At 38.1% G+C, this 15436-nt stretch overlaps 1 protein-coding gene across 1 annotated transcript in view; it reads left to right on the forward strand.

Annotated features, from left to right (window-relative positions):
* NUBPL (NUBP iron-sulfur cluster assembly factor, mitochondrial) overlaps positions 1–13033 on the forward strand; it is a 228472-nt gene extending 215439 nt beyond the window's left edge. Inside the window, exon 11 of the mRNA XM_068991271.1 lies at positions 11311–13033. Within this exon, the coding sequence (XP_068847372.1) occupies positions 11311–11397 (87 nt within the window). The 3' untranslated portion in view covers positions 11398–13033. The remainder of the gene's footprint in view (positions 1–11310) is intronic.
* The last annotated feature ends 2403 nt before the right edge of the window (positions 13034–15436 follow it).

Consider the following 15436-nt stretch of genomic DNA (forward strand, 5'->3'; position numbering starts at 1 on the left):
CAAAGATTAGTTAACTTATTCAAAGCTTCTTTAAGTTACTATGAGGTAGACATACCAGTGCTGGTTGTGAATTACCAACTGAACAGGCCCAACTACAAAGAATTATCACCCAACCAGTTTTCTCCTGATGAATATGAACAGTGGAAATTTGTAGAGTTCTTTTCTTGCTAGCTAGCAATATCTAACTGCCTGAAGTTATTTTATTTCAGTGTTAGAAGTTCAGCTGATTGTTGAGGGAAGGAAACCAAATATAAGAAAAAATTGAGTTGAATGTAGGAAAACTGTATAAACCTTTAGAGATGGGATTTTCACTGCATTTATTTTAATAAATATGATTGAGGAGGTGAGGTGGGAAAATTAATAGTGTTTCATTATCTAATATAATTTGGGGTACAGATAGATTTTTCAAAGCCTGCTGAAGCTTACTGCCTTTAAGTGTAAGCTCTTGTCCAGTCACTGAGTTGTGACCAACTCTTTGTGATCCCTGGGACTGCAGTACACCAGGCTTCCCTGTCCTTCACTATCTCTCAGAGTTTGCTCAAATTCATGTCACCGAGTCAGTGATGCTATCTAACCGTCTCATACTCTGCCACCCTCTTCTCCTTTCGCCTTCAATCTTTCCCAACATCAGAGTCTTTTCCAGTGAGTTGGCTCTTTGCATTAGGTGGCCAAAATATGAGTTTCAGCATCAGTCCTTCCAGTGAATAATCAAGGTTGATTTCCTTTAGGATTGACTGATTTGATCTCCCTGCAGTTCAACGGGCTCACAAGAGTCTTCTCCAACACCACAGTTCAAAAGCATTAATTCTTTGGGGCTCTATGGTCCAACTCTCACATCTATACATGATTACTGGAAAACCCATAGCTTTGACTATGTGGATCTTTGTCAGCAAAGTGATGTCTCTGCTTTTTAATATGCTGTCTAGGTTTTTCATGGCTCTTTTGTTTTATTCTTTTTAAAATAGAAATAAAATCATATGTGTATGATTTTATTATATATAATAATTTTATTATATATACAATATATATAATCGTATATAATAAAGTCATATATATCTCTTCTTTCCTAAGTAGCAGTTGCTGTTTATGTTAGAAAGTGAGCCATCATCTGGTGCATCAGTTTTAATGTAATTCTTACACTCCTTTGCCAAACAGCCTCAATCAGTCCTCTTAGCTTTTCTCTTTTTTTTCCATACCAAAGAAGTGTGGCTTTACAGTACCGTTATTTTGTCCACCCATAACTATTCTCCCTTTCATTCTAGTTTGCTTTCTCTCATCCTATATGAACTGAAAGACAAAGGAGCCAGACTTTGTTAGAACTGTGAATACAATAAGGGCAAAGCTGACAACTAGAAGTCTAAGATTGGTCAAGTATATTCATTTTGAACTATCTCTTTCAGGACCCAGAGCTCCTTTCTCTTTCTTAAGTGTCGACAGTTATGGTACAGGTGATTGAGTTGCTGGGATATCATGTCTGAGTAAACGTGCTATTGTATATGTCCTTGTTTTTCCTTTCTCTGCCTCTTATTTAGTAATAAATGTTAAATTTCCTTTTCAGTCTTTTCTTTGAAATCTTTCAGATAAGCAAAAAACATAACCTTTTATTGCTTTCACAACTGAAGCATGCCAATCTCATCTACTGTAAGTGTACTTTATGCAGTGAATGAAAAGTTGTATGAAAATTGAGGGTTTTGAAAGTCACATACTTTTAAATGCCTCCTGAGAGCAGCCTATTTAAAGATATGTAGTGGTGAATCCTTTTCAATATGAATAATTGTCTAGTAGTTTATTTCAATTATGAATGTAGGTTTTAAAATATTTTCCTTCCTGTCCATTATTTTTTTTCTTTGAGATTCTCCAAAAGCAAAAACATTTCAGAAAGTTAAAGGAGTGTAACATAACAGAGAATATATAGCAGCCATCAAAAAGCAATATGATTTAAAACTCTAAACAACAGTGTTTGTAAAGGTTTTTGGTTACATGTTTTTTAAATCTCATTTACACTTACGTAAAATTAGATCTGTTATTTTACTGTTGCTAGCTGACATTTATGGTAATGTGAGCAAGCTACCCCTTTGTGGTTTAGGCTAGACTTAATCTGGTGAAGTCTCCGCTAAAACTAGTGAGAATTTCATGCACCACATTATCAACCTTACGTATGAAGACTTCTGAGCAGTTTTTTAAGATTCAGACATGTCCATAAAAAGAGATTTAACAAATGGAGCTTTGTATTTATTTTGTTCCCATGGAAGTTATTGTTTCCTACCCTTAGATTGCAGACAGTCATTGTTACTAACCATCTTTCTAACAATAATAGCAGTTATAGTATGTTAGACAGTGTTAGGCATCTATATACTTTCAATGCTCACAACAACTTAATACAATGTATAAATAGTTCCCATTTTACAGTTGATAAAACTGAGACTTGTAGAAGCTAAATAATTTTCCCACGGTCACAGAACTGATAGATGCTAAGATGTGATTAAAAAACAATTCTTTTCCTTCCAAATGTTGTCCTCTTTTCATTGTGTCACCTTCTGGTGGTTTAGTCGCTCAGTCGTGTCCAACTCTTGCGACCCCATGGACTGTAGCCCGCCAGGCTCCTCTGTCCATGGGATTTTCCAGGCCAGAATACGGGAGTGGATTGCCTTTTCCTTCTCTAGTCACCTTCTGAGTCCTCTACTAATAGCTATGATTTCTTCAGTTCCTTCTAAGAAATGAGTACAGTACTTGAGTGCATTAAATACAATATATTCTCTTAATTTGATTCTCATAACACATTTGTGAGGTATGTTTGATAATCTCCATTTTTCAAATGAAGAAGTAGAGATTCATTCGCAGTAAGGAATCTGTCCAAGATAGTACCCGAGGCTATTTCCATACTCAGCTCTGGAACTGTAGGCGTGCATCCTCTTCCCAAGGCAGTATCTGCTTCCCTTCTCAATTAATTGCAAGCTTGCTTCTGTGTCTATCGTGTATATTTAGGCTGGCTTTCAGTTCACCTCCTTTTCATATTACAGAGATCTAGAGAAGAGGAGTGGTGCCACCGGTGTGCACAGTGGCAGCCATAATACAGAGGATCTTAACCTGGGTTTGAGAATTCCCCTGAAGTTATATCCAGAATGTATGAATGTGCATTTTTCTGGGAAATTGAACAAGAGATTTACTAGATTCTCAAAAGGCCTCTGCATGAAAAGCAAAGCATTAATCAGTATTAGCCTGGGATTTCATTACCAAGAATGCTACTTTATTTATTTATTTATTTTTAAGAATGCTACTTTCTAAGTGTGACCTTAGATAAGTTCCCTCATGTCTCTGAACCTTTCTCTCTGTCTGTAAATTGATATCATAATGAGAAGGATTAAATGAGATGATAATGTGAAAATGTTTTTAAAAATGCCAAGTAGAATACAGCTATGAGTATTTATATATTGTGAAATGTCCTGTGAAAGTTGTCATGGTACTAATTGTCTTTCCTCTGCCCTTCATCAAAGGGTTAACCCCATTTATGCCCTTCCCCTTACATAGCTTCAGGTAAATGTCACTCTTTGGTGACATCTAAAAATCAGCAGAATTTGAATCATAAGATGAGGATAGAGTTCTCAGCCTCAGCATTAAAGATTTTATTAGGACATTAGGAATTCCTAGACATTAGGAAACTGTTGTTGAGTCCTGGAATCAGGATCCTTCTGATGACTTTTATGGTGAATCTTACCTTCTAATAATCCCCTTCCCTTTTTCCCTGTGAACTTAAGTGGAAATCTGCTCTCAGAAGCTGGTCACAGCCATCTCAACAGATTCTGCCATATGCATGGAAGCTTAGTGCCCATTCTACCTGAATGTCTTCATTTAAAGAATGAAGGAAGTGTTTACTTGCAAATGTGATAAACTTCTATAAAAATTAATGGGATGGAATATGTCAGATTATTTGTTAATTGTTAGCCCTTTAGATTGACACTTTTCATTGTTAGCTTTTAGGGGTTTGCTACAGGTAAATTTATTAATAAATAAAAGTTTCATCTTTAGCTTTTTGTCTTCTTTCTAATTTCTCCTTCTTTTGTCTATCTTTAATTAGTCCCTCCTCTCAGCACCAGGTTCCAGGGCTCTCATTCTCTGTCCATAAAATCTTCTAAAATAATATTTAAAAACGTAATGATTAATTGAAAGGTGTGGAATGTGTTGAATTTGAGGCATCATTGGAAAAGTTGGGAGGGGCTACAGTACCAGTTAAAAAGCTCCAACTGGCTACTACCTATTCAACCGAAAGTCAAAACCATCTGCATATGTGCACCATGGGCTTCCCTGGTGCCTCAGACGGTAAAGCGTCTGCCTGCAATGTGGGAGACCCAAGTTCCATCCCTGGGTTGGGAAGATCCCCTGGAGAAGGAAATGGCAACCCACTCCAGTACTCTTGCCTGGAAAATCCCATGGACAGAGGAGCCCCATAGGCTACAGTCCATGGGGTAGCAAAGAGTCGGACACGACTGAGCGACTTCACTTTTTCACTGTGTGCACAACTGAGGAACCAAGAGTAATTGAAGCTATAAATATAAGTAGTGTAAAATAGCCAGAGAAAGCAATAGAGGAAGGGAGAGAGAGTTGACACAGGATCAGAACTCTTAAGTTCAATAGCATTTCTTCTGGTTTGTGTAATTATAAGTTCATTCAACTATTTCTACCTTTTACCTTTGGTTGAGTCCAGGACACAGTGATGAACCTATGATTGACCATTAATTTTGTGGTTTCATTCTTTTTGTCAAGTAAAAGCCTTAATATTGGATGTTAAAAGTTATGCTGTAAGATATACCTGGTAAAGGCTTTAAAAGGTAAGTCGAAGCCCTATTGTCTTATAATTTCTACATTATAATCTCATAATCCTAATATGAAATGACTGTGTATGGAAAACTAGAACTTCACGTCTCTAAAAACAAAGACAAAGGGGAAAAGCTCGCCATAAAGCTTGTGTACTTTGGCTGTCATCCAGTTCCTTTTCTTGGTAATGACAGATTAAACAAAAGGAAGGGATTTAATTTCTTAGTCCGCAGGCAGGAAAGTTGTCCAAAAGAATATGTTAGTATGAACTCTTCAGTGAGATTGTAAATTACTTGAGGTCATAATAGTAATAATAGTAGACACTCATTTATTATTTACTTTTTGTATGACAATACTTCACATACTTTATTCTTACCTACTATGCCCCCAAACCCTTTGAGGTAGATACTATTATTATAACCATTTTACAGATAATGGATCCAAGCCTGGAAGGGTTAATTCACTTGCCCAAGGCCAGTGCTAATAAGTAATGGAACTAGGATTTTAAAGCTTACTTGTCTGACCTTAAGGCCCCAACTCTTTACCAGAGAGTGCTTCTGCCTCCCTTTTTTTACATCATTACATCCCACAGATTTCCCAAAACTCTGCCGTGCACTAAGAACCAAAAAGTATTTGTTGAACGATACTGCATTGGCTGAAAAAATTAAATCTCAACAGTTTTGTGGAAATTGAAATTGTTAAACTAAGCACTTTCAGTGATTTCTCAGTAAATGACAATCTAACTGTTACTTTCAGTGTGATATACTGAAAGTTTAAGCTTGGGGATAGTCCATTAAAAAGCAAAGGTTAAATGTAGCAAATTTGATTATTATGGAATCTTTATTTTGTGTAGTGAGATAGGTTTATATCTCTAATTTAATGTAAGTAAGAACTAAGAAATTATAGAATGATGGCCTTAGCTTGCCTTAGTGCACTTTTATTTACATAGTAAAATATTAGACTTAAATACCTAGAAAAGCTACTAGGAGATAAAAGGTGTTAATATTTATAATAATGCATGGGTGGAAATGAGCACTTTGGGCGTGGCGGGGAGCCACACTTTGCAGTGTGTGGGAACTTAGTTCCCCAGCCAGGGATGGAGCCTGCGCTGCCTGCAGCGGAAGCACAGAATCTTAAGCATCGGACTTCCAGGAAAGTCCTGAAAATCACACTTTCATTTTAAAAGAAATATTTCTGTACAAAGTATATGTTGTTTCCATTTTTAAGCAAAATCTGTTGTTTCTGGTGACTACAGCAGAGATCGAAAGCCTTTTTAGACAGTACATTTTGATTAGAATTACTTGTATTTTGAATCTACTGTTTAATGTGTGATGTGGCTTCCTGGTGGCTCAATCAGTAGAGTCTGTCTGCAGCGTGGGAGTCCCGGGTTCAATCCCTGGGTTGGGAAGATCCCCCAGAAAAGGAAATGGCAACGCACTCCAGTATTCTTACCTGGAAAATTCCATGGACAGAGGAGCCCGGTGGGCCACAGTCCGTGGGGTCACAAAGAGTGGGACACAACTGAGTAACACTTTCACTTTCTTTGTGGTGTGGTGGGCTTTCCAGGTGGCTCAGTGGTAAAGAATCCACCTGCCAATGCAGGAGTTGCAGGTTCAATCCCTGAGTCAGGAAGATGCCCTGGAGGAGGAAATGGCAACCCACTCCAGTATTCTTGCCTGGAGAATCCCTTGGACAGAAGAGCCTGGTGGAAGTCCATGGGACTACAAAGAGTCAGGCACAACTGAGCAACTGAGCACACAGCCCAGATATGTGATGCGCTAGAGGGAGCTGGGCTTTGGAGTCAGGCAGCTCCAGCTGTGAATGCTCTTTATCCTGCTGACTTTGTGACTGAGCAGACAAGTTCAGTTTCTTCATCCAAGTTGAGCCAATGGTGTTTATTTTACATACTTGAGATTGCGTGATGACTTATACTAGTACTTAGTACAGTATGTTCTCAGTAAAAACATATAAGGTCTTATTCATATTTTGAGAGCTATTCTTTTATTTCAAAGAAGAATGTAAATGAAATTTTAACACTTTCCTGGTAAAATAAAATATAATTCACCTATTAGGGAACAAACATAGTTTTTTTCTTTTTTTTCTGGGGGTCTAACAGTATTCTGCTTATTGACATGGGTGTTGAGTTACAGAAGTGTGTTGTTTGTACACTTTCATTGCTGTGTGCACTTAGGATCCATGCATGTATTTTTAAAGAAATTTAAATACGTATCACCAATGAAAAAGTAGCATTTGAAAGTACGTTTACCTGTAATCTTCTTACATTGTCAAGGTAGATCTTTAAAGTATTAAATAAGATTACTCTGTAATTAGTTTCTTTTTAAATTACACTGTTGTTTCCAGATCAAAAATTGACAAATATTAAATATATAACTTATAAAGAAACGGGTCAAATGTTTATTTATTTTTAAAAGTTAGTAGAAAAGAAGTTAATATAGGTTGAATACAAAATTAAATCAGGTTTTTTGAGGAGACCACAAAAACTTGATAAATACAAACCCAAATATATCAATTATTAATATTAACATAAATAAGCAATTATTCCTTTTAAGGTCAAACATTTCTGATTATAATCATTGGATCTTTTTCAAGAAGTAGAGCCAAAATGTAAGGTGTAAAGTAGTAATGTGAAACATATATATTATATAATTATATATGCTATGTTTCAACAGTGAAACAAGTAGCCTGGCAATATATATATAGACAATAGGCACTTAAATGTGTGTCATTGTTGCAATTAGTATAATTTAAAATTTCCTTAATGAACAGTTTTCCAGCATGTTGATTGAGAGATAACAGACATGACTGACTTTTTTCATTCCCAACTCCCAGGGGGAAATGCAAGTAAATTTTTTATTTTAACATATACATGTACCTATTCTTATTCAAATTCTTTCCCCATTTAGGTTATTACAGAAATTGAGCAGCATTTCGTGTGCTATATAGTAGGCCCTTGTTTATATGTATGTGTATATATAATGCCTGTGTATCCACAGATACAAACATATACACACACATAAAGGTAGCTGTGTGTGTGTGTATACATATTTTTCTTCTTTCTGATATAATATGTGACAAATATTTAAATTTATGATGTGAGTTACAAACATGGGTTTCTTTTTGTGGCACAAAATTATATATATGTGTATATGTATATAATTATATGAAAAAGTGAAAATGTTAGTTACTCAGTTGTGTCTAACTCTTTGTGACCTCACAGACTGTAGCCCACCAGGATCCTTTGTCCATGGAATTCTCCAGACAAGAATACTGGAATGGGCAGTCATTCCCTTCTCCAGGGGATCTTCCTGACCCGGGGATCGAACCTGGGTCTCCTGCATTGCAGGCAGATTCTTTACTGTCTGAGCCACCAGGAAAGCCCGACATAATTATATATATCAAAATAATTCTTTTCCTTTTCAAAACGCTGATTTCTAATTACGTTGTATCAACTTCATAATGTAAATACACAGGGGTCTATATTAAACTATTTCCCTAAATGGAGAAAATATTTACTTTTGAGTGTAGTTTTTTAAAAATAATCAAGATGTGTGAAACACGGTAAACATCAAGTCAGGGTAGTTCAGTTCAGTTCAGTCTCTCGGTTGTGTCCAACTATTTGTGACCCCATGAACTGCAGTGTGCCAGGCTTCTTGTCCATCACCAATTCTCGGAGCTTGCTATCCATTGAGTCGGTGATGCCATCCAACCATCTTATCCTTTGTTGTCCTTTTCTCCTCCTGCCTTCAATCTTTCCCAGCATCAGGGTCTTTTCCAATGAGTCAGTTCTTTGTATCAGGTGGCCACAATTGGAGTTTTAGCTTCAGCATCCGTCCTTCCAATGAATATTCAGAACTGATTTCCTTTAGAATTGGTAGGGTAAAGTCAGGGTAAAGAAGCCTAAAACAGTTCTTTTACCATCCAGAGTCAAGGAACTGGTCTGCCTGCGTTCAAAGCCCAGCTTATCTCACACTAGCTGTGATGCTGTGGACAATACTCTTCATCTTTCTGAGTCTTGGTTTTCTTGTTTATAGAGTGGGAATAATGACAGAATTTATCCCTTACGATAACTGTGAGGATAAAATGAAATAATACTTGGCTGTTATTAAGTACTCAAGTAAATTTTAACTATTACCATTACATCAAGTGGTGCTGGTTGTAGCGGAAGTAGAATTAGTATCTACACAACTCTTAAGTATATAAATGTATAAATTAACAGTTTTAGAAAATCGTACTATTGTCTTACAGTTACTTTTTATAGATAAGGTAGAAGAAGTAAGTAGTATTTGCATTTTAATTGTTTAAAACTTTGAAATACAAATGCACTGACCATTGTTCTAACTGGACTGTGCAGGCTTTAGGTCAATGTGGCCCACTTGATGCTTGGGAGCTGCTTTTTGTGTTAGGTTGTACGGGGGTCATAGAGATGGACAATGTGACAACTGATTCTAGGAATTCTTGCATGGTGCTTAAATCTCACCAGATGGAGGAGCCTGTAAGTGCTTGGTGCTGGTATCAGACACCATTCTCAAAGAAAATGATGAAAATGCTTTCCGAAGATTAACCTAGGACGGTTCAGTTCAGTTCAGTTGCTCAGTCGTGTCCGACTCTTTGCGACCCCATGAATTGCAGCACGCCAGGCCTCCCTGTCCATCACCATCACCCAGAGTTCCCTCACACTCACATCCATCGAGTCCGCAATGCCATCCAGCCATCTCATCCTCTGTCGTCCCCTTCTCCTCCTGCCCCCAATCCCTCCCAGCATCACAGTCTTTTCCAATGAGTCAACTCTTCACATGAGGTGGCCAGAGTACTGGAGCTTCAGCTTTAGCATCATTCCTTCCAAAGAAATCCCAGGGCTGATCTTCTTCAGAATGGACTGGTTGGATCTCCCTGCAGTACAAGGGACTCTCAAGAGTCTTCTCTAACACCACAGTTCAAAAGCATCAATTCTTTGGCGCTCAGCTTTCTTTACAGTCCAACTCTCACATCCATACATGACCACTGGAAAAACCATAGCCTTGACTAGACAGACCTTAGTCAGCAAAGTAATATCTCTGCTTTTGAATATAATATCTAGGTTGGTCAAAACTTTTCTTCCAAGGAGTAAGCGTCTTTTAATTTCATGGCTGCAGTCACCATCTGCAGTGATTTTGGAGCCCAAAAAAATAAAGTCTGACACTGTTTCTACCGTTTCCTCATCTATTTCCCATGAAGTGATGGGACCAGATGCCATGATCTTTGTTTTCTGAATGTTGAGCTTTAAGCCAACTTTTTCACTCTCCTCTTTCACTTTCATCAAGAGGCTTTTTAGCTCCTCTTCGCTTTCTGCCATAACGGTGGTGTCATCTGCATATCTGAGGTTATTGATATTTCTCCCGGCAATCTTGATTCCAGCTTGCGTTTCTTCCAGTCCAGCGTTTCTCATGATGTACTCTGCATAGAAGTTAAATAAGCAGGGTGACAATATACAGCCTTGACGTACTCCTTTTCCTATTTGGAACCAGTCTGTTGTTCCATGTCCAGTTCTAACTGTTGCTTCCTGACCTGCATACAGATTTCTTAAGAGGCAGGTTAGGTGGTCTGATATTCCTATCTCTTTCAGAATTTTCCACAGTTTATTGTGATCCACACAGTCAAAGGCTTTGGCATAGTCAATAAAGCAGAAATAGATGTTTTTCTGGAACTTTCTTGCTTTTTCCATGATCCAGCAGATGTTGGCAATTTGATCTCTGGATCCTCTGCCTTTTCTAAAACCAGCTTGAAGATCAGGAAGTTCACGGTTCACGTATTGCTGAAGCCTGGCTTGGAGAATTTTGAGCATTACTTTACTAGCATGTGAGATGAGTGCAATTGTGCGGGAGGCTGAGCAGTCTTTGGCATTGCCTTTCTTTGAGATTGGAATGAAAACTGACCTTTTCCAGTCCTGGGGCCACTGCTGAGTTTTCCAAATTTGCTGGCATATTGAGTGCAGCACTTTCACAGCATGATCTTTCAGGATTTGAAACAGCTCAATTGGAATTCCATCACCTCCACTAGCTTTGTTCGTAGTGATGCTTTCTAAGGCCCACTTGTGGTATAGATAGTCTTTTCAAAAATGACTAACAACTCTTAATGCCAAAGAAGTTTGGCAGAATCCCACTCAGGATATCAACTTTTCAGAAGAGGAAGGTGTAGTTTTTCTGCAGCTGGACTGGGTTGCTAGTTTGCTGAAACAGGAATTAGAATTTGAAAAACAGTAATTGCTGCTACTAAATATTGATTTTTTTTTTTTTCAGAAAGTCACCTTCCAAATAGTACCCTCCAAATAACTTAAAATCCTTTCTCCTCTACCACACCCGCAATGTTCCCAGCAGTATCTTCTCACTATTGATTTCTTCATTACATTCTGTTCAACTCCGTAGACAACGACGACAGTTTGTGAGTCACTTGATGTGGACTGGGGAGAAATATACAGCAAATAAATCTATTCTTTTCCAGGCCAAAGCCTACCTAAGGATTGCTACTGAAGTGGTAAGAAGATTGCCACCACCTCCAGAGTCATTCCCCAAGTGTCTTGGAAATTAGCCTGGTCTTTGACAGTTAAGACCTTTGGAAATCAGCAGTGTGGTGGCGAAACCTACAGAAACAATAGCAATCATAATTATTTTCTTGTATTTCTAAAGAAATAATGTCCAGTCTTCAGATTTGATTTGCTAAACAATGACTCACAAATAAAAATTTTACATACCAATGCTTAAGTTTAAAAAAAAAGGTTTTTTTAATGCTTAGGAACATTTTTGAAAGCTGTTGTGTGCCAGCGTCCCAGAACTGCCTTTTATTTAATTGAACTATCCCCTTAAGGAATCATGAGTTAATATTACAAGCCCAACCTTCAGTTCAGGAGAGAACCATGCTCTTTCTGCAGGATGATAGAGTTAAAGGATTTACTGAGTATGAGTGTGGACGTGAGCATGACAACTCTCCATCAGGCAGTGTGGTCTGGGTCTGAATCCTACATCTAGTACTACCTTGGACCCTTCCTTAATACAGATGAACTTCTACTTCGTCATCTGGACCAGACTCTCCCCCTAGACTTTATGAATCTGGGTCTGGGCATGTATATTTTTAACAAAATTATAATGATTTTGATTGTTTTGATTATGATGGCAATAATAATAATAGCTAACACTTATCAAAGATTTTCTTGTGTCCTTATAGTTAATCTTTCATTGATATGAGTGGAGTACTGTTGTTATCTCTGCTTTAGAGATGGGGAATTTGAGATGTGGGAAAGTTAAGTGTTGCACTGAGTGTTACTGTTCTAGCAAGTGGAGGTTTGAACTTGGGCAGTTGGATACTGGATTCTTCCTTTTGTACACCAAAGGGCATTTGTTTATTTCAAAAGAGGAATGTGATTATGGTGTTCAAAATTTCTTCAACTTATTTGACCATTAACTTTTCCACCTCCCCTTCCCCTTTAGGAGCGTTTCATGAAGTTCATATTTCAAAGAACACACCTGGAAAAACATCTTGTCTGGTTGAGGCTCAGAGAGAGAGAGTCAAGGGCTTCCCAAGGTTATAAAGCTGTAAATACTGATAAGAGTTTATTAGTTAATCCGCACTTACAAAGAGATGGTCTGTGACGTTTGGCAGATGGCTGAGTTTCTTTGCTCTGTAGTTAAGCAGCCAGAAAATTAGGTAAAGAGTTACATATCATTATAAACATGTTTTTGCACACTTATGTTCACATAAAAAAAACTGTGCATAAATGTTTATGGCAGCTTTATTTGTAATAGCCAAAACAAAGCAAAGTTTTTCACTGGGTAAATGATTCGACAACCAGTAGTATATCCATACTATGGAATACTACTTAGTGATGAAAAAGAACAAAGTATGAATACATGCAACGACCTGGATAAACTCCAGATAATTACGCTGAATGAAAAAGTAATCCCAAAAGGCTGTGTACCATATGATTCGACTTAACATTCTTGAAATGACAGAATTATCGAAATGGAGAACAGATGAGTGGTTTCTAGGGGTTAAGGAGGAGATTGGTGATGGGGGAGGGAATTGTGTTTGTGGCTCTACAAGGGCATTATGAGAGATCCTTTGGAGGATGTAAATGTTCTGTATCATGACTGTATCCATGCCAGTATCTTGGTTGTGAAATTGTGCAATAGCTTTGCAAGGTGTTACCACTGGAGGAAACTGGTAAAGGGCACAATGAAATTTCTCTGTATTATTTGTTATAAGCTGCATGTGAATCTACAAATACCTCAAAATAAAAATAAAAGTATAATTTGAAAAAACAAACTTGTGCTGCTATATCTGAACTGAAGTCTTCTGGACCAAATTATCCATGCTAATTAAAGTCATGAATAAAAGTATTTGTGGACACACAGTAATCATCATTCATCACTCTGAAAAAGAAAAAATGACTTTAGGTGGTAGATAGCATTTTATTCTCTTTTTGGAAGAAGGCCTATGTAGATAATCATTGAATACTTCAAAATACCGAAAAAGCAAGTAAGTTGAACCAAGCTTAACCCTTCCTGGAAAAGGAATAATTTAAATAAGCTTCCAGAAGTGCCTAAAGTTGTGTACCAGAATTTAATACATCTGATGGAAAAATGAGAAAGAGTTTACTCATAAATATGTGCCTTAGAAAAGATTCACATATATAATCATCTGCTCCCTTCTCTCTCACCTGTAAGTCTCTGCAGATGCTTCCAGGTAAGTCACTGAAAAAATAACTGTGGTTAGAGTTTATAGCCAGGTTCAAAAATGAAGGAAGGGAAAGTAGCTCTGGGAGCAGTAATTAAGCTTATTCCAGAATTTTGCCCCTGGTAGCCTTTGCTGAGCTTCAGGGAGCTGACTTCAAACAGACTACCAAGCGCAGGTAGTCTGCCTCTTGCTAGAAGTAATAGTTATTTCTCATCCTTCACATTTCCATAGAGTGTAGAAAATTTCCATTCACCAGTCCAGGAGGGAAAGACAAACTCTTGATAGCTTACAGTGAGCAATGTCAGATTCCTGATCTCTGAAGATTTATCTTCAGGACCAGGGACCAGGCTTGATCACTCCAGAGCTTTTGTGTAGCAGAGTTTTATTAAAGTGAAAGAGGACAGAGAAAGCTTCTGACATAGACATCAGAAGCGGGACGGAGAGCACCCCCACTCACTAGTCTTATCAAGGCCTTTAATAATTTTACCAGACCCACTCCGACAGCATACATCTTAAATTAACAAGATTAGAACCGTCAGGTGAGTGTATGCTCCTCAGTTCTGTCTCGTCACAACAAAGATTTGGAGTGACAGACATTAAAGCCCTCAGCACATCACAGCGCTTGGGTCTTGGACAAACTGTGTTATAGCTCTTAGATAAATCAGTGTTACACCTCTATTTTATTTAGAAGATAGCAGGAGAATCCATCCTCGAAGAGTAAGGGCATACCAACCCAAAGACGGGAAGAGAAGAGAGAGGAGGAGTGTGCTAGCACGCGGGAGAGAGAGCCCTTTGGCTCCTTTTTATATGTTTTTCCCTCCCCCTGGCCTGCCCTATGCAAATTGGGCTAGCCAGGAGTGCTGTTTGTTCTACCTGAAGTCCTCACTCCGGTCCTCCGACCTTCCTTTGACCTTCCTTTGACCTATTTTTGCGGGCTTTTCCCTTCCTTGTCTTTTAGCCATTGCCACTTTGGGCTTCTGTTTCCTATTCTAACTACCTAACAGAACTGACAATAGAAAGGTCTCACCAGACCCACTCCCACAATATATGTCTTAAGATAACAAGACTAGTCAGAAGGTTCTTGTTAAGGAGAAACATGTCCTCCAGCAAGATCCTTGTTATACAGACTAAGCCAAAGCAATGTAGAAATAACCTTTGTCCTTTTCTCCTCCTTGACAGCCCCAGACCCCTTTCTCCTCCTCAGGGACCCCGGACTTCTTATCAACCTACCTCTACCTAGGAATTGACTCTCTCACTCCCCCAGTCACTCCATCCCAGGGAAAGAGGAGTGACTCATGGGCAGATTGCTTCCTATCTCTGTCTCTGATTTTAGCCAAATCCTGAGCTTTCTAAGGTAGGGTACTGGGAAGCCCAAAGCTGTCCACCTCTACCTTGGACATGGGTGAGCAAGTCCATCTAATTTAGGGGTAGGGTATTTGGTAACGCATTGTGGTCACATGTCCTCTAATCCAGCTAATGGTTTTTTGGGTTTTTTTTTTTTAACTTTTATCTGAATTCTGTTTCTCTGCGTTCCAAACAGGGGAAGAATCCCCCTAAACAGACTCCTTGGAACCACTGAATACCTTTCTAAATCCTATAAAGTTAAAACTGGAGAATATATGGAGATATATATCAGATAAGTCCACCACTGTATTTGAAACACCTCTTGGTAAAAATTAAGTTGAATAATGGCCAGAAGTTTTTTTTAAGGGGAGAAGGGGAGTAGAGTTTTCAGAAATAGACATATATAGATATGATAACTTGATTTTCAACAAAAGTGCAAAGGTAATTCAATGAGGAATAGATCATCTTCTCAGCAGTTGTACTCAGCTGAGCATCTTTTTTACCAAGAAATGAAACTTACCTTATACCTTACGCATTTACAAAAATTAAGTCA

Source organism: Capricornis sumatraensis, chromosome 19 (assembly GCF_032405125.1).
Source record: "Capricornis sumatraensis isolate serow.1 chromosome 19, serow.2, whole genome shotgun sequence".
Lineage (NCBI taxonomy): Eukaryota > Metazoa > Chordata > Mammalia > Artiodactyla > Bovidae > Capricornis > Capricornis sumatraensis.